General features: G+C 57.9%; 1 protein-coding gene across 1 annotated transcript in view; it reads left to right on the plus strand.

Annotated features, from left to right (window-relative positions):
* Window positions 1-5,224: 5,224 nt before the first annotated feature.
* Window positions 5,225-26,680, plus strand: part of LOC112994551 (protein-arginine deiminase type-2-like) — a 29,429-nt gene continuing 7,973 nt past the window's right edge. Inside the window, exons 1-17 of the mRNA XM_064497142.1 lie at window positions 5,225-5,279; window positions 6,733-6,883; window positions 9,008-9,191; window positions 9,283-9,355; window positions 10,349-10,410; window positions 10,754-10,871; window positions 11,520-11,645; window positions 13,109-13,287; window positions 13,955-14,058; window positions 14,601-14,712; window positions 14,834-14,941; window positions 18,537-18,688; window positions 18,981-19,125; window positions 20,452-20,545; window positions 21,949-22,034; window positions 22,237-22,365; window positions 25,534-25,679. Coding sequence (XP_064353212.1) covers window positions 5,240-5,279; window positions 6,733-6,883; window positions 9,008-9,191; window positions 9,283-9,355; window positions 10,349-10,410; window positions 10,754-10,871; window positions 11,520-11,645; window positions 13,109-13,287; window positions 13,955-14,058; window positions 14,601-14,712; window positions 14,834-14,941; window positions 18,537-18,688; window positions 18,981-19,125; window positions 20,452-20,545; window positions 21,949-22,034; window positions 22,237-22,365; window positions 25,534-25,679 — 2,009 coding nt within the window. The 5' untranslated portion in view covers window positions 5,225-5,239. The remainder of the gene's footprint in view (window positions 5,280-6,732; window positions 6,884-9,007; window positions 9,192-9,282; window positions 9,356-10,348; window positions 10,411-10,753; window positions 10,872-11,519; window positions 11,646-13,108; window positions 13,288-13,954; window positions 14,059-14,600; window positions 14,713-14,833; window positions 14,942-18,536; window positions 18,689-18,980; window positions 19,126-20,451; window positions 20,546-21,948; window positions 22,035-22,236; window positions 22,366-25,533; window positions 25,680-26,680) is intronic.

Here is a 26,680-nt window from a genome sequence, read left to right on the forward strand (position 1 = left end):
TGATTTCCCTGCGTGGCTGCTGGTTGCACTGGTTTAGACCAGGCATGGTGCTGAGCTTGCCGTCTGCTGCAATTTTGGCATCTCATCCTGCTCGGCTGGTTCTGAGCCCTGTGCCGGACAGAAAACACACCTTAATCCCCACGGGGTCACACTGTTACGGTCTGTAGTCTGGAGAAACGTGGAGAACGGTGGTTTCTGGCTTCCAGGGGTTTGGAGCTCGGTCTTAGAAGCGTGCGCTTCTCCTCGTGCCGGAGCAGCGGTGTTCCCACCAAACCTGCCTGAGATCCTATCCAGCCGGGAGAGATGGGCTGAAGCCGTGGCGCCGAAACCTCACGTTTGCCAATTGTGCAGCCAGACTCATGTTTAGTCACGACACATTCTTAGCAGCCACAGTAACTCCAGCTGCTCTCCCAAGCCTAATCCACACTGCCTTCGTTGGGTGGTAGCTACATTCACCTCTTCTTCCTCCTCCACCTGCTATTAGCTCCAACATGCCCATGCAGCAGTAGGGAGGATTACAATTTTAAATCATCTAAACCCATTCAGTGCTGAGTGTTTCTTCCTAATAACACCTTGTCTCAAGAGGCTGCTATTAAGATTCCCGGTGCAGGATGGATCAGGGAGAAGTTGGTGAATTCAGACCCCTATGATGTGCTGGGCACACGGTTTCCTAGGAAACACGCAGGGATGCTCCTCTCCATCGGATTCGATTGGCCACGGCAAGCCACCCAAGAGCTCGGCCAGGCTTGGTTTTGGGTGTTCTTCAAGTGTTTTTCTGCCTGATGTCTCCCTTATTCAGGACAGGGTCTCCGAACGCTGGTTCTCACCAGGCAACTTGTACAGCCCGTGTCCGGTGGGGATGGCACGTCCCCAGCAGCGTGGGGAAGGATGCTGGCTGCGGGACGGGGCCAGCCGGGTCGTAGCGACCACGGGGACAGGCGCTCGTGCCTCTTCTGACGCAATCTCAGCTGCTGGAGCTCTTGCTCCGGCACAAACCTGGACCTCACCCTCTCCATGCATCATTACCCAGGCTAGTAAGACTGTTGGGAGACACAAAATTGGTGCCCACGTCACACCACTGATGGAGACGTCCGCTGCTCTGGGCCGTGGGAGGGGGCAGGATCAGAGCCCCTGGCTGCAACTGGTAGGGAAGACACCTTTCAGAGGGGACCATTTGGGTTGAGGAGCACTCACCAGCACAGCACCCCGGTCTCTCTCTCCATCCCATGACCCCCCAGCCAACACGTGGGGTCCCAAGGCTGAACGGAGGCGGTTGTGCGGCAAGTGTGGGAGGCCGGGGGGCAGGAGCCCCCGGGGTGGGGACCAGCTGAAGGCATCTCCCACTCTGGTCTTGCCCAACCTCAGACATCCAGCTCCGAGTCGCGTGGCTGAACTGCTTCCTCTGTCATCAGAGGCAGAGACGGGCTGGAGGCACGGCCACCTCGCCCTGGGGCGGGCGAGCTCGCCGAGCTGGAGCGATTGCCCCGCCGATACGGAGCCCGTTGAGGACGGACCCGACGCCAATCCCTCGTGCTCCGCCGGCAGCCCCGCGGCGGCCCCGGGTCCCCGAGCCCTAATGGCACCGATCCCCGCGGGGCGTTTTTTGTCGCCAGTTCTGCCCCGTCACTCCGTCAAGGAAAGTCTGATAATCTCTTTAAGCTGATAATTACATATTATTTCTTCCCCTGCCTCTGCAGTAACTTTAAGCGCCTTGTCCACCTAATTGCCGGCAGTAGAACAAGGCATCGAACCAGTTATCAGGTCCCGCTCGTGTTTGCCGGAGGATTTATTTCATTAGCTGTGTAGCTGTACCGTGAAGAGCCTCCCGAAAAAGCGCAAAGCCTCCAGTGGAGCGTGGCAGCAGCACCCCGTGCACCTGAGCTTGGGAGGTTTCAGGAGGTGCCACGTCAGCTCCCGGGAACCTGCCTTCCCCTTCCCTGCTGACACGCGGCCAGAGGTGGGGAGGAAGGACACAACGCCTGGTTTGGACCGGCATCAAAAGCTCTTTAAAGCCTCCGTCCCGGTAAAACCCGACAGGGGTTGGTCCCGATCCTGGCGAGGTGGCATTTTTGAGGGAAACGGCTGGCGATTTCTAAGGAGGGCGAGGAGCTGCCATGCAACGCTGCTGAAGGTCCCGTCGTGGGATGCACCGGTGCCCGTGTCCAGGCATCCCGCGCTCTCCCACATCGCGCTGAGGTTGCTGCCCGTATAAACCGACTCCTCGCCGCGGTGGGCTGGATGCCTCCCACGGAGCCAGCAACGGACTCGCGGATCTTCTCGGCGTAGCTCAAGCTCCTTCATCCGCCCTGGCGGGTTGGTATCGTCCCGCTGCGGATGCCGTCCCGAATCCGCGCCGGCTGATTCAGCCCGCTGCCCACCGCGTGCTTTCCGTGCCCGCGCTGCCGGCCGCCTCCGAGCTGAGCCTGCTCGCGGGTCGCAGCTGCCCTCAGAGGCTCGGCTTGCAAAGCCAAGCCAACGCTGGTGGAAAGTCCCGCGGAGGCAACGTCGCCTTTCGCGGGCTGCCAGGGGACGGAGGGCGGCTCGCGTGGTGGCTTACGCCCGGCCTGACTCATGCGGGCACCTGTTCGCACCTCCTAAACGCAAAGGTCAGCTAGCAAGGACGCCGCGGGGGCACGTTGCACTCCTACTCTTTGCAATAAGGCTCCCGTGCCGACACGTGCCTCCGAGCACGGCCGAAGGCTCCGGCGGGCCCGGTGTCTGCCGGGAGCGCGGCGTCGGGCCGGGTTACGGCCACATCCCGGTGCGGTGCCGGCCCGACACGCTCTGCCGTCACCGAGCACGCGGGCGCTGCTCGGGGCCACCGGGCCAAGCCACCTGAAATGGTCACCAAGCCACGCGGGTTCACGCCGGCTTTTCCCACCGCCAGCTCAGGGAGCTCCTGGGAGGAGACTTCAACAGATCCAAGCGGATCTCGGCATGGCTCGAAGCAGCGGATGAGAGATGCTGCATGGGATCCAAGCGGTTTCGGACAAAGTTGGAAGAGGTTTGCGATGCTGCACAGCCTACGCCGCGCTCTCCCGGAGAGACGCTTGGTGACACCAAGAGAGCTCCTGTCCCCTTCCTGCCTGTTGGCACCTGTTTCTCCACTGGTCCTGGTTCCATCTGGCCCTGGTCCTCCCAGCACCAGGGACGAGACGCGGGGCGGTGCGTGGGGCACCGTGAGCCTTTCCCATCGCCCAGGCGGAGGGAGAGGGGAGGCCGGAGTGGAAACACGCGCGGATGAACCCTCCAGCGCGTCTGCAAGCTCCTGTGCCGATACCTGTTCCCGGCTCCTCTAAACTCGGACACGCAGAGATCGATCAGCAGGGGAGAAGCTGATGTGCAGCAGCTGCTAATCTTGCAGATCTGATTTCTAAAAACCTGAAAACTCCTCTGACCAGACTGACTATAGCTGTGAAACCCCGAGCCTCCAGACATCTGTGGGTACACATATATACATACGCCCCGTGAAGGTTCACCACGTCCGATCTCCTACCCGATAGCACGAGGCAAAGCCTGTGCCAAGAACAGCCTTGGGCAAATCCTGTTCTCGCTTTGTAAACCAAGGTTTGTTTAGTAGATGGTGGAAGGAGCTTCCCAGGCTTCGTGGCCTGAGCCTCGCCGGTGCTTTTGTCGCCCCTTGTGCAAGAGGGATGCGAGTCGGGCAGAGCGGGGCCAGGCAACGCGGCGGTGTTAGTCCCAGCCTCTTCTGCCTGATCCTATCTGCCCTTCCTCCGGCGCCGGGAGGACTCGGGGCAAAGAGCGGCGAGATAGGCCTGGAAAGCCCCAGGGTGAAGATCAAAACCCTTAATATTCCCCTACGGGCTCCCCGGGGTTCGCTGGCGAGCAGAAAGGAGTCGCTCGGCCGGGAAAGCCTCACCGGGAACCGGGCAGAGACCGGGATGGGGAGAGGGGACGATGCGGAGGAGCCGGCCCCCATCCGCAAGCCCTCCGGGGGCAATCGAGGCCGTTCCCGGAGCCGTTTGCCCCTTCGGATACTCAGCTGGGAGCTCACGACGCCCTTTGAGGAGGAGGAGGAGGAGGATGAAGGGGGCTGGTGGAAGGTGAACGCCCCCGTGGGAACCACAGCTCGGTGCTCTCCTCCTGCAACCCCACAGCCCCCTCTCATCCCTCCTCCTTTTTGCCCTAAAACTGGGCTTTCTCCCCTCTTTTTCCCTCGCAAACTCAAGCTCGGGGAGGGGGGAACATTGGGGACAAGCGGGAGAGGACGCAGGTGACATCTAGTGGGACCGGGCAGCAGTGCCGTCACCACCGCTCTGTCCCCACGGGGCCTCGGGTCCCCCCCATCCTCCATCCCCGCCGACCCCGGGGGTGGGCCAGGGCCCCCCGAAAGCAGGCAGCCCCCCCAAAGCAAAAGAGGAGCAAAGAGGACACAGCGTCGGTGGCGAGGAGCTGCTTTCTCCTCGGTTTTGGGCTGGCTCCGGGCTATTTTTACACGTTTCAAGCCCAGATTTGGTAGCGGGTTGCACTCCTTCCCCTCTCCTGCAGGTCCGCAGGGTTCGTTCTGCCTTAATTTCTCGGGTTTGCTAATCCTTCGCTGTAAATGCGGAGAGCGCACAATTGCACAAAGCTCAGCAAAACCCAAGATACAACAAGTTAGGTAATAATGTAGCTAAAAAGCTCGAAACCGCAGGGGTAACAGCAGCCGCCCGCCAGCCCAGAGCTATCCGACCCCGGAGCAAGCGGCATGCCGAGACGTCCCGGGCGCCCGCGGCTGGCGAAGACGGCGGCGGTCGTGAACCGCTGCGGCACTGCGGGTCTAAAGGCTGAAACCAAAGGCAAAGCCAGGTTGGGAAGCGGACTGGGTGCTTTAGGTCCGATTTGGGCGAAAGGCAGTCATTTCTAAAGCACCTAAAAGGCCTTTTCCGCGAGGGTGAAGCGCCCGTGTTTCAAGAAACACTTGTGCTGCCGTCAAAAATCCCCAGCGATGCGGTGATCTTGGGGTCTTGCTGGAAGACGGGAGGGTTTGGGGGTTTTTTTTGTTGTTTTTTTAAGAAAAGGGAGGATTTAAAATAGCGTTCAGCTTCCTTGCCGGCAACGGAAACGCTAAATGCCCAAGCGTAGGAATTGGGAAGTGAGAGTGGCGAAAGAGAAGCTGCTTTCTTCGCTCGCCTTCTTCCAAAATAGCCTTTGGATGCCTCTGTTTCCACCAGGACATCGGTGCCCTGCGGGCCCGGCCGGCCGCGACGCCAGCACGGTGCGAGGGAGACGCCCGCCGATGGCTGGTTTCGGAGGAAAAAGGGGGAAAAAAAAGCACGGTGAGTCCTGCGCGATGCAAAGCCACGAGCTGGCGGACAGAGCCGGCTTGTGCAAACACCGCACGGGTTTGGTTCGGGTTTTTTTTTGTTTTTCGTTTTTGTTTTTCCTTCTTCCTGGTTCCTCTTTCACCGGTATTTCTTGCAAGCCGGTGGTTTAAATAGATCGGGGTAAAACAGCGATGATTCTCAGAAGAGAGGCGTTTTCTAGCTGCGGGCTGCAGGCGTGGGCAGGTATCGGCCCGGGGCGTCTAAACCGGGCTCCGCTTACCCCAACCGGCGTGTCCCCGCGTTGAATTTCGCACGGGGCCGTTGCTGCTCTAACCACGATGACCCGAGACAGGCAGAGCTCGAGAGGGTGGTGGTTTATACCTCCTTCTTGTGCTCTTTGGTGATAACACATACGGCCTTGAATAAAGCGCGTTTCTTGCCACCAACTTATTCAGCATGGGCAGGAAATCAGGGAAACTCGGCATCGAAAAGCCCCCGTCGCGTGCTTGTTTGCTCAAGCCACGGCAAGAAAAAGGATCCGGTTTGGACGAGGAACTGTATTTGAGTTTGCTCACTGCGCCCTAGCTGAAAAGAAAAGCCTAAAAGGAGCACGAATAGGGATAAACAAACCGAACGTCTCTGGTTCCCGCTTTTTAATTGCTTGAGGCAGGTTATTCCAAAACCTGGGGAAGAAGTTTGGGTTTTTAAATGAATATTTAGCTTCATGTTAATGCACAATGCAAACGCTCGCGTGGGCAGCAATTGCTCCCAACACAACTTGCTGCGTTGCCGGGGCGGCAAAACAGCGTGTTCATTGTCTAAAATCACCTCCATCTTCCCCATTTTGGCACCAGCAAAGGCAGCTCGTTCCCCAGCTTCCCTTTGGAAAGGAGCAGGGAAGAAAGGAGCGTCCTGCCAGCCTGAGGGCTTGGAAAACCCGGCTCCTCTTCCAAAGAGCTTTTCCCTAGGCGACGGAAAAGGGCCGCGGCCAGGACGGCGCGAGAGCTACCCGATACCCCGCGGTCGCAGGCACCAGCCGAAACCCCGAGCGCGACCCGCGCTGCAAAACCCCCCTGCGTGGCCGACTGCGCATCCACCTCTTGGCCGGGGACACGGGGACGGGGACAGGGGACAGGGACGGAGGGCTGGGGACAGCTGGGGGAGCTCCTTGCAAAGGGCTGGGAGCTGGCCGGGCTCTGGGCCAGCCGCCCTCCCTCTCCATCCCTCCCTCCCAAGCCGCTGAGATCATTCTCATGTGGCTTCAGAGGGTCCAATCCAGCCAGGGGGGGGCAAAGGAGTTGTCCCAAATTCAAGGGAGGGCCTGCCCCCCCCCCCCCCCCCCGGAAAAGAGTGATTGACTTTCTATGGGTCCAGTAGAGGAAGAGGAGGAGGGAGGCGTGCCGGGGACGAAGGAGGGAGGAGGAGCCCGTTCAGGGTGCTGCCCTGGGCTCATTCCCACCTGCAGCAGGTGCGAGGGGCATGCGTGCCCATCGTCGGCGGCGTCCGGGCTCCGGGAGCGGCGAGATGCTGCGGGAACGCACGCTCCGGCTGCAGTACGGGACCCGCATCGAGGCCCTGTGCGTGCTGGGCACCCGCATCTCCGCCGATGTCTGCGGGTGAGTCGGACGCCTTAACTCTTCCCTCTCCCTCCCCTCCTGCGCCTTGACTTTTCCCTTTTCTTTTCCTCCATGCTTTACCCCGCTCCTCCCTTTCCCCCCCCATTTTTCCTTCTGCTTCTGCCGAGGGCAACCGTGCAATTTAACGCAATTCCCCAAGGAAGCAGCCTCGCTTTCCAGCACATGGCGTGCCCTTGCTGGAAGACCCACACGCTCCCGGGACCTGCCGGTTTTCGGATGGGGGAAACCTCCGTCCTGCCGGCCAGGAGAAGACGCAGCTCCGGTCTGACCCTGCACTAAGCAAAATGCCCTCTGCAGAGAGAGCCAGCTCCTCTCCAGGGCTAAAACCTGGTGCAGACCGCGTCCGAGCGATTCCCGTCCCGTCTGACGCTTCCCCGCGGGGCTGCACCTTGCTCCGAGTCCTGCGGCACTAATATCCACGACCCCGAGGCATCCCGTGGCTTCATTTCCAGAGACTCGTGATTCCCAGATGATGCCGTGCAGCCGCAAACCTGTTCCTGAAAAGCCCCGGCTGGCCGGTGGATATCATCCAGGAGGGAGAGGAAGTGTTTTAGCTGCCCGCGCTCCAGCCTACGTCGCCCTGTTAACCTCCGGCAGGCTGGCGCTGGCAGGGCAAGCGCTCTCGGAGGAGCGGGCAGATCCTTCCCCGGGCTTTGCAAATCCGCGCAAGTCCCGGCAAAGAGCCTCGGGCGTCCGCGTTTGCGCGACACAAAGAAAGCGTTTACCCAGGGTACGGCCTCCAAAGGCAGCTCGATCCGTCCGTGGTCAACAGCTCCAGTGAGCAAGCGATTTTCCCTTGGAAAGGTGCAGAGCAGAGGAATAAGCGGGGCTGGGACATGGGAGGAAAGAGCAGGAGACCATGGGGAGAGATGGCAAAGGAGGCGATGCAGCCGGGAGACGAGAGGAAACCCAGATCTGGTGACGAGCCGCGTCCTGGAAGAGCGTGCAAGTTATCGCAGCTTAAACCCCACACCCATAAGGCAAAACATAGCTGCGCTTCAGAAGGCCCCAAAACAATTGTTCCCCAAGAGGAAAGAAAACATATCAAGTTCAAATACTTTGCTCCAGTCAGTCATGGGCAGTGCCAGTCCTCACCCAGCTGCTTAGGCAAGTCTCACCCTCGATGCTGGAGCCAAACAGCCCAGCTACAGCTCATCTGGCTTCTCTCCTCGTCAAATCTCCTCCCGGTGGGATCCCCAAGCCCCTGAAACAAGGAAAATAAACCAGTTTTGCAGGGGGAATTGAATGCAATTTAACCATTTCAGAAATGCCCAGACGGCAGCAAGCGAGCGCTCAGATTTCCTCTTCCTCCCACCCCCAGCTCAGGGTTTTACGGCCGTGCCAGCGCGGTAAAGGATGCCGTAACGGCGATACAGCGGGGCTGGTTGCACGCATGCTGGCGAGGCCGACGCTCAAAGCGAGCCCGGACCTTGCAGTCCGAGCTCCCCAAAATAATAACCCTGGAAACAAGGGGAAAAGAGGGACCGGAGCCAAGAGAGGCGAGGGAGATCTGCTGAGTGGCTCGAGAAAGGCAAGGGCAGGTCACGCCGGGAGTGGTGCAATATTTGCTATTTCTAGGTCGGACAAATTACCCCTAAATTTGAATATCCTCTGGCAAAGGCTTTCGGCTCAGTTGAAATGCTCTTAGGGCGAACTATTAAATAATGGGTTTGACTCAGGTTAAAAATAAACAGAAAAAAATCTGAATTCAAATGAACTTTGAAACAGAAAAACAAGCTCTTTTGTTCCGGCAGTACTAAATGCTTAATTGTAATAGATAACAATCTAGTTTTTCATGAGCTAAAAAGAACCAATGTTGGCGAAATAGGTTTGTTTTTCCCAAAAGAGCATGTTCTGCCCTAAAATGGTCCCTTAAAGCATTCCCAGGCAGTGATGGTTACGTGCAGCTTTTTGGGAGGACGGGAAGGTAGCGAGGAGCTGGTGGCTAGCGTGGAGATGCCAGCGTGTCTGGTCTTGGTTACGTCTCGAGGAGTGAGAGTAATTGCTCTGGGACCTGAGCATTTTGGGTTGGGTTAAACTCCGAATTTCGGCAAGTTTGGGGCTGCCTCAGCTGAGCACAAGCCTCCGAAAATGTCTTTGCAGAGCGGCTCCGGCCGGCGCGGTCTCCTTCAGCCTGAAGCACACGGAAGCGGTGGACGTGGAGGTCGTCACCGGGGAGCGAGCGGAGGCGGCGCCGGGGAACGGGGGGCCGCGGTGGCCCCTCGAGGAGGGGACGGTGCTGAGACTCAGCATGAGCCGAGCCAGCGCGGAGGTCAACGACAACAAGGTGAAAAGCGGGGCGCCGGGATCTCGTGGACCGCAGGCACCGGGCGCTGTCACCCTGCCCTTGCTCCTCATGGGTGTTTGGGTATTTCCAGGTCACCGTGAGCTACTACGGAGAAGGAGGAGGACAGCCCATCGACCAAGCCGGGGTCTTCCTCACGGGCATCGGTGAGTACGATGCTTTTGCAACGGCACAGCCGGAGCCGCGATCCCTCTTCGCCCGCTTGCAGAGTTGCAAAAATCCCGTTCTTGGGGAGCAAAGCAAGCAGCGCGACCCGGGCGGCTCTGCGCACGGAGAGAGCCAACAGCACACATGGACAACACGAGAAGGAGCTCGTTGCTCCAAAAACGCCCCAGTGAAGTCCATTTTTGTCACCTTCAAGGGCTTAGCAGGGCGATGTGGGTGCAAGTCCTTGTGCAGAGGGCTGTGGGAGACACTCTGAGAGCTAAACTCCTCCATCCTTTTCCCCTGCTTTGATAATACTTGCTTGAAAGAAGCCGTACGGTTTTGCAAGTTGTTCCTCCCCCTGCCTTAGCAGCAAAACAGCTTCTGCACCCGTTGGGCTCTCTCACGTGGTGCCTTGAAACATGCCTGGAAACCCAATCCGCCTTCCCTCCGGTACCTCGGCGCGATGGAAAACATCCAAGCGTGTTGCCACAGCAGCAGCGTGTCTGGAGGGAAGGAGCGGAGGGCGAGAGAAATGCCGTGCCGTGCTCTCAGGCGCTCTCGGGGGGGTGAATATTGGGACCGGCCCAAACCCTGAAAATAAATCATCCTGCACTGTGTGTTTTCCCCGGGCCTAGGTAATATCTAGAGCGTCAATATGAACCGCTTCGTTTAACAGGGCAACTCAGGCCATCTGCTCCGAGCAGGGCCGGTAATGTGGAGCCCAAAGCCCACAGAGATCTCTCCACCGGTCTCGAAACCGCTCGGGCTGGCTCCCAGGAGCACTGGGCTCGTTCCTCCCAGCGCAGGTCCGTCGCTAGCTCCCGTGCCACCTCCGCGGACTTGCTCCTGGTGCTTTCTGCCAGAGGAGAGGATGCATCCCACTGCAGGAATCCCAAGCAGATGCTTTGGCCCCGCTCAGAGATGCATTGCCTGCAAAATCTGCCTTAGCCGGGGCCGGGGAAAGGCCTGACTGCGGGTGTCTGTGTTCCCAGGGATCTCGCTGGACGTCGATGCCGATCGGGATGGAGTGGTGGAGAAGAACAACCCCAGGAAGGTAACCCAGCCTCTGCTTTCCTGACATGAAGAGAAAGTTAGGGAGTGCAGAGCTTTGCAGGAGGAAAATGGGAACAGCCCCGTCTCGCTCTGCCTGTCCCCATGTCTGCCCGTACAGGACAAGCAGCCGCTGTCAAGGGGGGAAATCCATGAAAGCAGAGCAGCCAAAACAACCTGGCAGCTCATGCTATTGCCAGGTCCATGGGCAAACCCAGCCCTTGGCACGTAGAAAGGAAGCCGGAGCCCAAACACGGGTCTGGCTGCTCCTCCTGGGTCACGTCACCGGTGCCCGGCACGTCCCGGTCTGTGACAACCGCTCGCTAAGCCAAGGCGATGTATTTTAGGCAACCTGGACGTGGGGCCCGGATGGGCAGGGGGCCATCCTGCTCGTGAACTGCGACAAGGAAAGCCCTTTCACTCCTGCGCTGGACTGCGATGACGAAAGAGTGTTCAGCAAAGAAGGTACGCGGCCCTCCGCCGTCCCCAACCCCGCTTCCTCACGGCCGGGTTAAAAGCACTGCGGGGTGTTTCCGTCACCCTGTTGCTGATGACACCATGGGACAGCAAGAGAAGAGATGATTTTTGCAGCCTAAATTGCGTATCTCAGTAGCCAAACGTTAACGTTTTACATCGTTAATGCAGCTTCCACATCCTTTTGGTCTCTGCTGGCTAAAATAGCTGAGTTTTGCCTTTCAGCATCTTGTGAACGGGAAAACTGCTTCACTATCAGAGCTAGAGGGCCTATTCTTACAAAAAATAGAGAATTGCATGTTATTCGTGTATTGTTAAGCTTTAAAAGGTCATTTGTGCGCTTGCGGAGCCTGAGTTCAGAGCCACGCAGGCCCAACGGCACCCTCGGAGGCTCCGCTTCAAAAACGAGCAGTGCAAAAAAGCTCTTTCGTTCCTCTCTCCTTGAGCCAGGCTTGATCTTTTTGCAGCTTAAGTTTTGCTTAGGAACCGGTGTCCACGGGCCGATCACTGCTCTGACTCGTGCTTCCCGAAGCGCTGAGCAAGCTTCCCACGCGGGATCACGCTCCCGTCCTCTTTTTTATGCGGTGCATAAGATTGGGCTGCCTCCGCACCCTGACTTCGTCTGTGTTTCAACCCCAGATTTGCTGGACATGTCGCGGATGGTCCTGAGGACCGAAGGCCCGCAGAGACTCCCCCGGGGATACGAAATCCTTCTCTACGTTCCCGTCTCGGACGCTGACAAAGTCGGGGTCTTTTACGTGCAGAGTAAGTCCTTCCTCGCCGCTTCCTTGGCCCCTTCCCCAAGTTCACGACGCTTTTATTCCCTCCATAAGCTCTTTTCTTTTTGGCTCCGACCTTGCCCTCTCTGCACTCTCAAAAAACAGGCTCCGGATGCAAACTGTGTCCTTGGCAGCCCTTATCCAGCACTGATGGGCAGTTTCTCTAGCAACCGCCCCAATTTTTCCAGGCTTGACTGTTCTCCCTTTTCAGCCCAATCCTGCCTCTGCTCCTGGCAGCCCCGGGGATCGCAGCCGGGGATGCCGGCGTCTTCGCCGAGGTTTGGGCCACTGCCCGCGTCCCTGCAGCTGCAGGGCCCAGCAGGTAGTGACTCTACCTCGCTGCGCTGATTCTTTGCAACAGGCAGTGCTTGGCAATGCAACAGAAAAATTGGCAGTGCAACAGAAAAATTGGCAGTGCAACAGAAAAATTGGCAGTGCAACAGAAAAATTGGCAGTGCAACAGAAAAATTGGCATTTTCAGAAGGGCGATGCTGGCCGTGTTGGGACTCGCAGCCCCCGTGGGTGGTTCAACCCCTCTCTGCGAGGGGTTTCCCAGGAGAGGGCCGGGCAGGCACGCGTTTCGCCTAGGCGCAGTGTGTAGAGCAGCCGGGAGAGGGACCGGACCGGCACCAGAAATCCTCGCGAGTCCCCAAGCCGCTGCCCTTCGTGCCCTCCCGCAAGGGACCAAAGCCAGGCGGGTCGGAGCGGATCAGCTCGCTCCGGGGGCTGGTAGACGCCGGCGGCCCGGAGAACTGGATGCTGGAGGGGCAGGAGCAGCCGGGAGCTCTTGGAGGTGCCTTTTTTCCCAAACCAGCAGCAAACCACTGCCTTCCCGGAGGAGCAGGGCAAGGAGGGTGGACCGGGACCCCTCGGACCCAGCGGAGAGCATTTCGGACAGCGGCTCCTCGCTGCCCCATGCCAGGCCAGCCCTCGAGGGCACCACGAATCCACCTCCCCCCGCGGAAACCCAAGACGGCGGCCTGGCGAGCTCGCTCGGCACTCGCTGCCGTAGCTCGGATGACAGCACGCCGGCCCGGGCTCCCAGCCGCTCCGCTGAATTCATCAGGAAGGCATCCGAGAGCCGAGCGATGGGTCTCGAGTCTCAGTCCGTCACCTAGGAGTCTGCAGGCGCCACTGCCCCCAAGGTTGGGGGGCTGCAAGGGCAGACGCCCCGCGAAAAACGTCCTTCAACAGCGGCTCCGGGGAAGGAAAGGATCTGGGACGCTTCGCCCTTGCCCGGTGATTGCAGAATTGCAAGAGACGGAGCTGGCGTTCAGATTTTTCTGTTGGGTGGACGCTACATCCATCAGCAGGAGAGAAATAGCTCCAGCACTGGAGATGGTACCTCATCTCTGGGGATGCGAATGAGCAAAACGGGTTTTAGGCCACCACCGAAATTCAGGGAACGGCAGCTGTGCCCATCCTGAACGCTCCCATTTTTCCCCCCAGATCCCTTCTTCGGGCAGCGCTACGTCCACGTCCTGGGCAGGCGGAAGCTGTACCACGCCGTGCAGTACACGGGCGGCCCCGCGGAGCTGGAGTTCTTCGTGGAGGGACTCCGCTTCCCCGACGACAGCTTCCCCGGGCTCGTCTCCATCCACGTCAGCCTCCTGGAGTCCCTGGCCGAGGTCTGGAGGCGGCCGGAGAAGGGGTTTTTGATGGATGGCCACGGACGAAGGGGATGGGGGATGCAGGGAGAGCGGTCGCGCAGCCAAAGGGCATAGAGTAGCTGTTAGCTTAACTCAAAAATGACCTCACAGCTAAGATACGTTGGTGGGATAGCAGTAAATGGAGACCAATAATTCCTAATATCTCCCAGCTTTTAGACAGACCTGCAGGCCAGGGTTCTTGCTGCCTTATGTAGCGATTTAGCCCTCGCTTTGGTGCAAAATGATAGGCAATTGGCATTTCTGCCCTGCTGTTAATGCAGGCGATCCCCCTGCTCCGCTTCCATCCCAGGAGGCAAAGCAGGTCTCCGGAGCGTGCCGGGTTGCTGGCGCTGAGCCCTCACCCAGCCAGCCCCAGCTCGCTGCTGTGCAAAAAAGCAAGAAGGGGAACGCTCCCCAATTCCCGGCGTGCTGCAGTCCGTAGCTCTGGATTAGAGGGGATAAGCCAAGCTAAAACCACGGGGCAATTCGTTACACGGCAGCCGGCCTCGGCCGCAGGAGCTCGGCGCGCAGCAGACCGCGGCTGCCTCGGCCGTTGGCCCTCCCGGGCGCCGGTGCGCGTAGCTGCTGCCGCCCTCCTCGGCCCGCGTCTCAGCGCGTCCGCGGTGCCCCCGGTTCCTCCCCGCAGGGCATCCCCCACGCGCCCATCTTCACCGACACCGTGGCGTTCAGGGTAGCGCCGTGGATCATGACGCCCAACACGCTGGCGCCGGTGGACGTTTTCGTCTGCAGGTAAAGGCCGACGGAGGAGGCCTTCCCCGCCGGATCGGGCCGCCCCGGCCTCACGCCTCCCTGCTCTCCTTGGGGGGCTATAACGGGCGCTGGGTGTCATGGAGGGACGGGCACCCTGTTAGCAGCCCTAAGCACCCTCCCAGGCGCCCGCTGTGGGCTCTTGTCCTTCCTAGACATGACCCGAGAGCTTCTCCGTTGATTTGAGCTACGTGCCGAGGGCTCAGCTGGGCTGGATTCATCCAGCCGGTTCACAAGAGAGTGGAAACCCCACACGACGTAGGAAACGGTGCAACGCTTTGCTGATGGCAAAGATACGAGCCGCAAAAGCTGAGGTGCCCAAAACAGGGCCACAAACCGTCCTGCAGCAGCGCCTGGGCTGATCCAGACCTAGGGGCTGTTACAACCGCGGTTTCCCCAGGCCACCGAGCCACGGCGGGCAGAGCCTGGGTATCCCGTCTGCCGGGGAGGTGACGGGCGGAGGGGAAGGCTGGGGGCGAGCGTCCGTCCCCAACGCTTCAGCCGCTTCCCTCTCGCCTTCCCAGCGTGAAGGACAACTACCTCTTCCTCAAGGAGATAAAGAACCTAGTGGACAAAGCCGGCTGCAAGCTGAAGGTTTGCTACGGCTACATGAACCGCGGGGACCGCTGGATGCAGGTACGGAGGGGCCGGGCAGGCCACCGGCCAAAAAACCCTACCCTAAAGCCGAGCCCTGCAGACGGGCTGCCTTTCCTCCCTGCAGACACGCACTGTCTGGCTTTCCCCCTGCCTTGTTTAGGATGAAGTTGAGTTTGGCTACATCCACGCTCCTCACAAAAGCTTCCCGGTGGTGCTGGACTCCCCCCGAGACGGAGGGCTGAGGGATTTCCCCATCAAGGAGCTGCTGGTAAGAGCAGGCTGGTCCCTCCGCGGCCTGTCACCCTCTCTTGTGTCACCCCAGGAGCCCAGGCTGTCTCGAAAACCTCCGATTCCTCCGCACCGTTAATCCAGAAGGCCCCCAGGATAAGAGGGGCCAGGAAGGAGCTCGCCTCTCTGGAAAAGAAGGACTTCTGCCAAACTCGGGGACGGGATGGATTTCTTGACACCGAATTTTTGAGCCGTGGGCTGGTTTTTCCTTTCCTCTTCTGCACCTGTGAATATGCTTCAGCTCTTGAGCAGGAGAGGGAAGGAAAATGTAAGAGGAGGCAATTTACTCGCTTGAAAGATGCCACCAGCTGCCGACAAATCCCTGTAGGGTTTCTCCGCCAAACGCAACGGGCCAGCATAGGAAGGGTGTGCAGAGAGCTGCCAAGGAGAGCAGTGACCCTGAACGACACGTTTTGGGAGAGCCCAGCGAAGACGAGCACGGACAGAAGAGGGCTTGAAGGCCAAACCTTTAACGATGAAACTTCGCCAAGCTGGAGTCCAGCCTCCTGCGACATTAAATCACGTAGCCTTGTCAAACGTAGGGATGGAGACCTGAATGTTGTCCCTTCTGTGCTGTTTCCTGCACCGGGGACAGAAAGGGCAGGAGATCCTCCTCTGACCTCCTAAGCCCAGCCAGACTCATCCAGCATCGCAACAGACGGCTCCTGCGGGGCCTGCTCACCGCCCGACAGCTCCCAGCAGAGAGCTGCAGGCAGCCCGGCGGCTGCGAAGGACCCCCGCGTCTTATCGCCTCGTCCAGAGAGCCACAGGGCTTCAAGGGGACTCTGTCCGTCCCCCGGCAGCCTCTGTCTATCCCTTTTCCATAGCAGTAACTGGAGAAGAGGACGGCGCGCTGGCATTTTAGCATCAGCAGCTCACTTCTTTGCTGCGTGTCAGTTTGGGGAAGGCTAATCTCTTTCAAAAGTGTTGAAATACATCTTTTATCGTGCCTGAAATGAGTACATGCAGTCCTGGATTTGTCGGGCAGGATGGGAATAGCATGCTGATCTGCTCCTTCACAAGTAAGTCAGGCAACTACGCGTATCTGCCCTCTTTAGGGATTGCTTTGCTTCATATTTAAAGAAGCAATTTCAGCCTTTGGAGCTGCTAACGTATTATATTCCAATCTTCTGCTTTGAAGCCTCCCCTTATCTCCGCTATCTTTCCAATCTCATTTTCCAGCTAGGACAATTTCGCCAAACACAGCGCACACACGGGTCCTCCTCTCCCGCGGCAAAGCTCTAAGCCTCTGGGACCCCGAGCGAGGGGGAAAAAAGAGACGGGAGGGAATTAGCCCCTCGAAGCCAGTCTGGAACTGGTAGGACTTGGATGCCACAAACCTGGGCTGAAACAGCACTAGGGAGGAACACGACGGTGACCTGACAATTGAAACCGTACTGGCTCCGTGGCTTATTAAATAGAAATAGGCTGAGAGCAATAATTTCTATTATTAAATAGAAATAGGGGGAGAGCAGGTGTTAGATGCTCAGTCCCTCCCACAGCATCCGTGAGCCTCCAGGGATAGGATCTCTGACCCCCAGCCATGCTCCAAACAGGCACCCCAAAATGCACGGAGAGCCTTGGAGAAAGGCAGCCCCGCTGCGTCCGGCCTCACCCCCACAGAGCAGAGCTGTCCCCAGCTTTCCGCGAGGTGGGAACCCCTGACTTGCCAGGATTCGCTCCAGAACAGGGCGATGGCAGAGCCTCCCGTTCGCTACAGCTGTGTTTGCTTGCCATGAACGAGCTCTTTGTTCTGTGGCTGGGTCGTAGCACGACGGAGGAAGAGCCTCAGAGATGTGCGGGGAACGGAGGGCGTTGGAAACGGCAGCTCCCAGCTTCTCCAAACACCCTCGATTAAAAAAAGCAAACTTCTGGTTCTTAACTGTGCACCCTCAGGCGTCTGCCCTCGATTTCACTACTGGATGCTTCTCTTCCTGGACTGCAGCTCCCATCTCTCTGCCGCATCTCTCCAGCCCCAGGACGACGCTGAGCACCGAGCACCTGCGTTAAGCCGGACTTTGCAGTTCTCACGCTGAAAATTCACAGGATCACACGTTGGCTTTGCCAGGGTACGCAGGATGGGCGCCCACAGAGAGAGAATCGCGACAGGAGCATACTCTTACAGAAAAGAAAACACCGCCACGTCAGTGTCTACAGAGAGCCGTCCGAGGAGGCAGCCTGGAGAAATCACTGTTAATCAAAGCATTCAGCTGGATGCTTCACCCCTAAGGAAATGCAACAGTAAGAAGTGAGATTTAATGAAAAAAGAACAGGAGATAGCTGATCTCGTTCAAGCAGCTGCATTGCACTGCCATGAGCTTCAAAACCATGCTGATTTAAATCAGAATGAGCACCGACACTCTGTAGTTTCTCATGGACTGCAATTACATCCCGGATCCCTGCAAGAACCATTGCAAGATTTTTGGCCTGCTGCTGGCAGTCGGCTTTGCCTTGGATTTTTTAATATTTCAGTCTCTCCCTAATGCATTCAAGCTTAGTATGTGACAACCACAGCACAAAGGGTTAACTACCTCTGCACGAATAGCACCTTAAATCCCAGGTATATTAAGTCCTCAAAGTCAGGCTTAAATAGGATTTAAGCGGAGTATAGCTCTTCAGGTGGTTCTTACTCCTAGGGTGGATTTACCCTCTGGGGCCAAGCTCAAGCTCTCACTTGACATGAGCCATCTAGACAGTCAGCTTCGAGGCTACCCCATCACCTAAGTAATTAGCTTAACTTGGACACTTAACTGGTGGCTGTGAGATGCCAGAGGAGATCTCTCCCTGGCTCAGCGCTCCAGCTCTGCGCCTGGCATTTGCCATCTATTACTGAGACCAGCTGACTCCGAGGCTTTCATCCTCTCGCTATTCATCCCAGGGCTGCCGCTTTGTCTCCAGGGACTGGCCCCTGTCCAGGGATGGCTTTCGCCCTTGTTATTTTTACCCCCCGGAGCAGATCTGAGCCCAGCAGGAGGAATGTTTTGCATGTCTGAATTTTTCCTGCAAACGGGTCTGGTTGCCGGAGAGACTAGCGGCATTCCCGCCCGCTCGCGCGGCTGCCAGGAGTTTTGGCATGCCGAACGAGGCCCCCGATCGTCCCCCCACCGAGGCGGGAGCCTGTGACCTTGCAAAACAACCATGGGCCGGCCGAGGTGCAGCCCTGGGGCAGAGCCTCGCTCCGGGAGCTAAAACTCATCCGTGCATCCCCAGCGGCTGCGTGGCCTCACGGATACCGGAGGAACTCGGCTGGATTCCTGCCTGGGAAGTGGGTGTAGCCCCGGATGCAGCGAGCACAGACGGATCCACCCCGCAGGGGAGAAGAGGTCTTGCGCTGCCAAGCCCTCAGGGCCAGGGAAACGACTGGGGCGCGTGCCCAGGGTCATTTCGCAGGCTTCTGCCGTAATCCGTCGCTATGCCGTTCCCCATTAACACCTTGAATAACAGCCCCTTTCCCTGCCGCGGTAGCGTCTGCGCAGAAATGCCGGGGCAATAAACACGTCTCTACGGACCTCAGGGAGCGCAGGCACGGAGGGGGGAATTTGGGATGAAACCCTCAGCAGTTTCTCTTTCCCCAGGGCCCAGACTTCGGCTACGTGACCAGAGAGCCCCTGTTCGAGGCAGTCACCAGCCTCGACTCTTTCGGGAACCTGGAGGTCAGCCCGCCGGTGACCGTCGGCGGGAAGGAATATCCCCTGGGGAGGATCCTCATCGGGAGCAGCTTCCCCACGTAAGCGAGATGGGGAACCTACGAGTTTGGGAGCGAAGGAATAGCAAATATGTCCCTAAATGCCACGCAAAAGATTGTGTTGAGGGTCTTAATCAACAGCTTGCTGGCCAGGCACAAATCTGTTGTTGTGGAGTGGGTGCACTTGGGAGCAGCCAGTCCCAGTGCTAAATCTCTGCCTTCACAGTCACTCCCTTCTCCACTTCACCCTTCCTTCATCCCGATAATCACGTGTGCATGGACACGTGCACGACTATTTCCCTTATTCCCTCTTTTCGGGGTATTTTGCCACCAGATCTGCGGGGAGGAGAATGACGAAAGTGGTGCGGGATTTCCTCTACGCCCAGCAAGTGCAGTCCCCCGTGGAGCTCTACTCCGACTGGCTCACCGTGGGCCACGTCGACGAATTTGTCACCTTCGTGCCCAGTCCCGGCGCAAAGGTAAGCAGGCGGCATCCCGAAACGCGTGACTGTCTTTGCAACACAAATCTGGCACAAAAACCTGCCTCTGCTGTCTTGGGAAAGATCTGTTCGCTGCATGAGGGACAGGCCGAGGTTTTCACGTGCTGCTGCACTTCAAGACAGCTCCAAAGGGTGGTTTGGCTCTCAGGGTTGGGTCCTCCAAAAGGCACCTGGAAAAAGCCCAAAGTGACCAATCTAACTTGGACCCCTTTAAGGAAAACCCCGCAGCTCATTTTGTATACCTCCAACAACCAAGCCACTGGTTGGGTTCACTCTCTGAAGCCCCCAAAACAAGTGCTCCATGAATGCAGAAAGGCATTTGCCTAGCTAATATCTTCATGAGAGCAAGGAAAATGAGCTGCCTGCCAAGGTGGTGTAGGAAGCTTAGTAAGACTCAATATCTACATGGGCTGACCAGAGCTCCCAGCTGCTCAGCAGCTCCTAGAGCAGGTCAGAAACCAGCAGCATAGAAGCAGGAGGCTGCTGCTGCTGCTGGAGGGGAGCAAGCCAGAACACACACAAGGCTCAGGCCCTGCAAATTCACAAATCCCAGCTTTTCATGGCTCCACACTGTCTTCCTGCCCTCTCCTAGGGAATCAGAGCACAATTGCTTGCTTGCTCATCCCTCCCTGACTCCCCCTCACTAGATTAGAGACAGAAGCACCAGCCTAAGTGTCTTCAGCCCAGAGAAAGAAATATAGGAGCAGGTATCACAGCACTAGCCTACGCCACAGACACCTAGAGAAGCAAACTCTCCATTTACCCTGCTTGCAGCTTGCCCAGGCTGGGAGCATCACTCCCTGCAGAGCCCCAAGGACCCCAGCAGCCCCCCAATCCCCCAGCAAGCAAACAGCTCTCTGCCCACCCAGTGTTTATATCCCCTGCCTGGGGCGGGCAGGGGGAGCAGGATTGGGCCATGCCGGCACAGACCCAGGTGCGGCCCGGTGCAATCCTCCTCCCTGCCCCATCGCTCCCACCTGGGGCAGTTAGCTGGGTATTTATCAGTGTTTCAGCACTTCATTTAGATATATTCTCTCAGCACTGTAGCAGGAAAGATCCTAAATGATACCAGGGAGGCCTAATTTGAAGGCTTGAGTTTCTTGCAGAAGCCAAAAATGCTTCTGAAGCCCCTCCAGGGCAGCTTTCCTGAGGAGGGGCACAGATGTGACAGCTTAAAATAACCCCCTTTGCTCTTAACCCCCTTCCCCACCTGTTTGGAGCCTGGTGCCCCGATAAGCCAGGCTGCCCGGCTGTCCTCGTGCGATGCTCCCCTGCAACGAGCGCCTTCTCTCCCGTTTCCCCCAGGGATTTCGGATGCTCATGGCCAGCCCCGCGGCGTGCTACAAGCTGTTTCGGGAGAAGCAGAAGGAGGGCCGGGGCGAAGCCACCATGTTCAAAGGTAAGGGATCACCTGGCAGCTGCGGCCACAGCGGTGCAGCCCTGCGAGTGGGGTGGGTGGCGAGGCTGGAGGGTCGGAGCAAAGAGGTGTTTTCAGCCCGGAGGAATTTCGCGAGCTTCCGACGAGGCTGGGGGGAAACGCGCCGATCTCCATCCCCGGACTAAAGGCCAGCTTTGATGTCGGGTGAGACAGTCGGACCGGAGGGCGGCAGCGAGGAAGAGCCAGCCCGCACCTGACCGACGCGTGGGTGCTGGGGACGCGTGCGCGAGGAAGGGCACCTTCTCCCGCCCGTGCAGCCGTTGTCCTTCGAGGCCGACGGGCCTTTCTTCGCGGCAGGATGCCTGCCCGTCCGGGCAGCCTGCACGCCATACCCGGCCCCCTCACGTCCTATTTTGAGAAACCAAGTGGGCCTGGAGGGATAAAACCCTCTGCACAGAGGTGACTTTTGCTTGAGGAGCTTCTCTGCCCACTGGAAACGCCATCAGACCTCCCGTGGCTTGGGCTGTGCAATCCAGAGAGCCGCAGAAAGTGCAGTAGGGCCCAACTGGGAGCCGTGGGCTCTCGTGCCGCCCTGAGCCAGCGCTGCAAACTGGCACTGAAGTTTTCCCAGGGCAGTTTTTCCTCTCCTGCCCTTCCCTCCCAGTGGCACTTCACAGGTGGGCTACAAGTGCCTTGATTTCTTTCAAACTGGCTGTGCTGGAGAGTTAATCTCTGCTTAAAAACAACAGCTATTGCCCAGGCAGAGCAGCTGTTGGCTAATAAACCATCTGCAAGCAGTCAAGGCATTAGCCAGCTCATGAGAGCAGCAGTGATGTCCAGGTTGCTCTGGACAGGCAGTTTGGCACCTTCTAATCTCAGTTTTGCTTAGGGTTAAATTCATCCGTCTGCGACGGGATCAGGAAAAGACATCCGTGCCTCTGAGGGGCCTTTGAGCCCTCCGGGCTTAGGTCACTTCCAGTTGTCCAGGATCCAGCCGTCCGGGTGCGAAGGGTGATCTCACCTCTTCCTGGATTTATCTGCCCAGCACCCGGATGATAGGGAGATGACAGCTCCAATTTTATGGAGCTGGGAACTGAGGCAGCAGAGAAATTTAGCAGCTAATTATTGCCTGGGCAGGAGGATGGACTATCTGACCTTTCAAAATGCTCCCCAGGCCAAGGTAAGCTACTGAGAAATGGCTGGAGATTTCCCTAGCACCTGGTTTTCCAAAAACTATCGGGACTCCTGGCAGCCTCAGCCAGAGGCGTTATTCCTAGCATCTCCCACCTCTGCCCCGGTCAGGGAGTCAGCATGTGAAACTCAGGCTTTTTCTGTCTTTGTGCCTGGTCTTAAGCACCACAAGCTGGGCTTCTGGAAGCCGACAGCAGGCGTTTCGTTTCCCTGATCGCGATTTGTGTTTGTAGGCTATTCCAGGACTGACACCAAGCGGGTCACCATTAATAAAGTCCTCTCCAACGACACTATGGTGCGACAGAACCAGTACGTCCAGGTAATAACCGGAGATCGCACAGATCGCGTGGAGGGAGGCATTCGATCAGCGGGGTCCCGGGCAGGGAAACCTGCAGGTCCGAGCGCAGCAGGGACAAACACGGTGATCCCATGTGCTGGCCCCGTCATCGGGATGTCTAGGGAGGTGTCGCGTTTCGGCAAAAGCTCCTGCCGACCCCAAGCCTCTTCTCCCCTTGCTCCAGCGCTGCATCGACTGGAACAGGGACATCCTCAAAAAAGAGCTGGGCTTGACAGAAAGCGATATCATCGATCTGCCGGCCCTCTTCAAGATGGACGAGGAGGGCAAGGCCGTGGCGTACTTCCCTAACATGGTGAGAGGCGTCCCTGCTCCTCGGTCCTCACCGAATCGCAGGGGGGATTCGGGCATAGGGCTGGGAGAGGGGTTTTGGGAAGGGCCAGGAGCAGACATCCTGCACGGATGCACCGTAGGGAGAGCCAGGCAGCTAAAACCTCAAGGCTGGCAGTTACAGGCAGAAAGGTTTTTTTTGTTTTGTTTTGTTTTTTGTTTTTTTATTGCAGGATAAAATATCTTCATCAGGTTCTTCAGCACTTTGGCTTTTTTAATAAGTCAGCATGATTGGGTTTGAGGTTTATTTAGCCAAATCCTTTTTCCCTCTTTAAAATCAAGCAGGGATAAGAGTCCTGTAGCTCCGGTGGGTTTGGAGCTGTGGGTTGGAAAGGGAGGCAGGCAGTCCCTGGCCGTGACCCTCGCCTCCCCAAGGACATAGACGGGCCTGGATGGAGAGACAAGCCTGGCAACGCAAAACTGATCGAGTTGCTTTCTTCCCATAAATAATCTACGGCTTAAGCCTGTGACAGATGGCTACTCCACTCCTGCCAGGAGAGGCTACCTCCCTCTTCCAATGCAATCCAATAAATGCCCCGCAAAATCTTCCCTTGGGATTGTCCAGGGAAGCGAGACACTTCCCCCTGCCAGCAGCCCCCCTTTTCCCAGAAAGAGACACCATGAGGCTCAGAAAACCCAGCCATGACTTGAAAGGCCTTTTGAACCGGCCAGCTGGCCGGAATCGCAAGGTTTTGAAAACACAGAAGGGGAAAATGATGCCGTGCGGAGGTAACTCTGTTCACCGCGCAGGTCAACATGATCGTGCTCTCCCGAGACCTGGGCATCCCCAAGCCGTTCGGCCCCGTCGTCGAGGGCGAGTGCTGCTTGGAGCGGCACGTCCGCTCCCTCCTGGAGCCCCTGGGCTTGATGTGCAGCTTCATCGACGACGTCTCCTCCTACCACAAGAACCTGGGGGAGGTCCACTGCGGCACCAACGTCCACCGCCGGCCCTTCTCCTTCAAGTGGTGGCACGTGATGCCCTAGCTGCCTCCGCCGCGCGCTCGGAGGTGGTTTTTTGGCGCTTGCGAATGTGTGTTTTTTTGTTTGCGCTTCGGTTAACCTAGACGTGAAGCACCAGGCGTGTGTGTGCGCACCGCGGATCTCTGCCTGGTCCGCCCTTGGTTCACGTTATTGCCTCCCTTCGTGCCCTCAGGGGAGTGCGGAGACGCAAGGATGGGGGGAGAAAAAACATGGAGAAAACCGGGAATTTCCAGTGAGGTGTAGTGCCAACAATTTGTACCCATGAGAATAAAGTGAGGAAATGGTTCAGGAGTGTCTTTCTTTCCGCAGGAACACCTCGTCTGTGCTGTTCTTGCCTCCTTTATGCCACCCAAGGGGTGGCAGCATCTCTGAGTGACAAAAAGCAGGCTTTTGGCCCCAAAAGAGGGGGGCTCTGATGTGATGCTCCTGTTTTCCCCCAGCTCTGGAAAGCAGAGCCCCCCCACCCCACCCCAAAATCCAAAGGTGAAGGTGTTAAATGGCGGTGGTGCCCATGGTCCCCTCACGGCTGGGGAGGAGGCTGCCATCTGACGTGGGGATCGGCCTCTCCGGCAGCCCGGGCCCAGGCCGGGAGCTGGATGGAGGGGCCAGCTCTGCCACCTGGGCCTTTGGGGGAGGAAAACCAGCCATAACTGGACGTCAGCGGGCAGGGGGAGGGATAAGAGCTGGGGCACGGGCTGCCCCGGGGCCAGGGAAGGCTCCGGGCAGCCCCTGAAAAAGGCGAGGCCGCGGGCGCCTGGAGGCCGCAACATGGCGCCCGCCGCGCTTCGTTCCCGCCGGCCCGAGCCGCACTCAACATGGCGTCCGGAGGCCGGAGCCACACCCAAAATGGCTGCCCATTGGCTCCGCGCTAGCCCTCCAGCGCCCGCTCTCTATGATCCGGGCGGTTACTTCCGCTCCCGCGGCGGAAGCTGCGCCAGCGCTAAGATGGCGGCGGCTGTCGTCGCAGTCTCCTTGAGGCGCAGCGTCCCGGGGCGGCTGCTGCTGCTGCCGGTGAGGAGCCGGGAGCCGCTGTGCCGCGGGGCGGCCGGGCCGGGGGCCGCCGGAGGAGGTGGTTGGGGGCAGCCGAGGCGGTCTGAGGGGGCGGGAGGGTCTGAGGGGAAGCCGGGGGGGCGGGGGCTGGAGGGGGCCGGGGGGGGTTGGGGGGGCCGAGGGGGTCTGAGCAGGCGGCTTGGGGGGCCGGAGGGGGTATGAAGAGGCTTTGGGGCGGGGGGGGGGGAGTTAAGCGGGGGCCTGGCGGGCAGGGGGGGCTGCGGGAGGCTTGGGGGTGGGCGAGAGGGGTGGGGGTGGGGCCTGGGGGGGGGGAGCTGGAGGGGGTGGGGATGGGGGAGTTTGGGGGATGAGGCTGGCGAGGGCATGAGGGGGTGTGAACATGCCTGTGGAGAGTCTGGGGGGGCAGGAAGGAATAGGAGGGGGTCTGGCAGGGGTTAGAGGTAGTCGGGGGTTGAGGGGTGGCTGGAGAGCACAGGAGGTGGTAGAGGGGATTGGGAAGGGAGTGGGAGATAGGAGGGAGAGGGAGGTGTCTGTGGGGGCGTTTGGGGGAAGCCAGGATGGGGCAGATGGTTCAGAGGGGGAAGGAGCTGCAGGAAAATGCTGAGGGTTTGCTTGTGGGCCTGGAGTGGGGCAGCAACGTGGCTGGGAGCTTCTCAGGGCTGACGTGGGGCTGGGAGAGGCTGCAGGGTTGTGGAGGAAGGAGGAGGCCTTGCAGCAACCCATGTGGGTGGCCCGTTAGTTGTGGGATTGTCTCCCCCTTTCCTGGGGGGAAGAGGGAGTCCCAGGTTGGAGGTGGCCATTTGTGCCGCAGCTCCTGTGGGCCCAGCGGGTACCTAAAGGTCCTTTTGCTCTGATGGAGGTGAAGTTGTAGTTATGTTTGCGACGTCTTGCTTTGCAGCTATTTATTTCTTCATAGGAGCATTGGTAGCTTCACATAGCTGTAGGTAGGGGTGATGTTCCCTAGACTCATTTTCTTTTTAGCAGGATGGGGATAATTCTGGATTTGCGGAAGCTCAAACGCAGAGTCGGTGATGGATCCTGCAGTTCTTGCCCCGAAGCACGTGGCCTCTAGTTATTTCCTTTCCCAGCTGAAGGATTCCCGAAGGGCTCTAAAGGCTGTATTGCTTCTGTTTGTATGCAGCTATGTCGGGGAGCACAGACAGCAGCGGCAGCCGCTCCAGCTTCGCAGGCAGCACCGCGTATCAAGAAATTTGCCATCTACAGGTGGGATCCCGATAAGCCCGGGGACAAGCCCCGCATGCAGACTTACGAAGTGGATTTGAATAAGTGAGTATATCTGTTTAGGGAGAAGGTTCTTTGGCTAAGCTGGCAGGCAGATTCATCAGAACCATTTGTACGCACCAGTTATCTGACAAATGATGAGGAAAGGCGGTTAAGAAGTGTTTGAGCAAACAGCTGAAGGTGTCAACACTTTTATTGGGCTTCAGTGATTGTTAAAGCCCTGTTAGAGTGGCTGTGAAGCGGTGCTTCAGTCATGTTACAGAGCAGCTTGTTGTTTGCGGTGCTGGTGAGACCAAACGCTGCTTCCAGGCAAAGCACATCTTGCTACAGCTGTGTGGGGTTGTATAACCAACCAGTAGATGATGGAAAATAGGTCCTGAGCACAACAAATAAAACTGTATCATGACAGCAAACATTGTAATAGCTGTCTCTCCACACGACAAAATGGTGGCTTCATTCTGTGACTTCTTTGAGGCTTTACCCATGTCCCTGACTCGTGCTGAAGGCTCAAACATGTTCATGGTTTTCATAGGCTCTGTCTATATGGTGAGTTTGGGGGTATGTTCCAGAAGAGAGCCATGATTTAAGTGTAGCTCACAGTCCCAAATCTGGGAGATAAGACAGAGGCTTTATAAGCTCTTCTCATAGTTTGCTTAATAATAAATCACTTTCATTGTTTGCAGGCCATATTAAACTTGCTGTAACTGCTTATGCTTTGGTGTAGCCATCACCAGGGAAGCTCTTGCTTTTGCACAGCTCTGCAGAAGGCTGCAATCTTTTGTGCAGGGTAGAAGCCTCCGCGTGAGCGCACATGCCTTGATTTCTTTGAGCTCCAGTTACTTTTGTGCTCTTGCCAGAGGAATTCACCTCAAGCCCATTCTGAGATGCTCAGATACAAAGCACATGCCTCTGCTTAAGAAGCCTGTGATGGGGAGTGCAAGCTTTGCTGCTTTGTGTCTTGTACTGGTTAATAATTTCTGGGTGTTGCCTTGTCTGCCACACATAAGATTATATAAGTTGTCTAAGATTGTTTGTTTTTTGTGTGC

This window comes from Dromaius novaehollandiae, chromosome 24 (assembly GCF_036370855.1).
Source record: "Dromaius novaehollandiae isolate bDroNov1 chromosome 24, bDroNov1.hap1, whole genome shotgun sequence".
Taxonomy (NCBI): Eukaryota; Metazoa; Chordata; class Aves; order Casuariiformes; family Dromaiidae; genus Dromaius; species Dromaius novaehollandiae.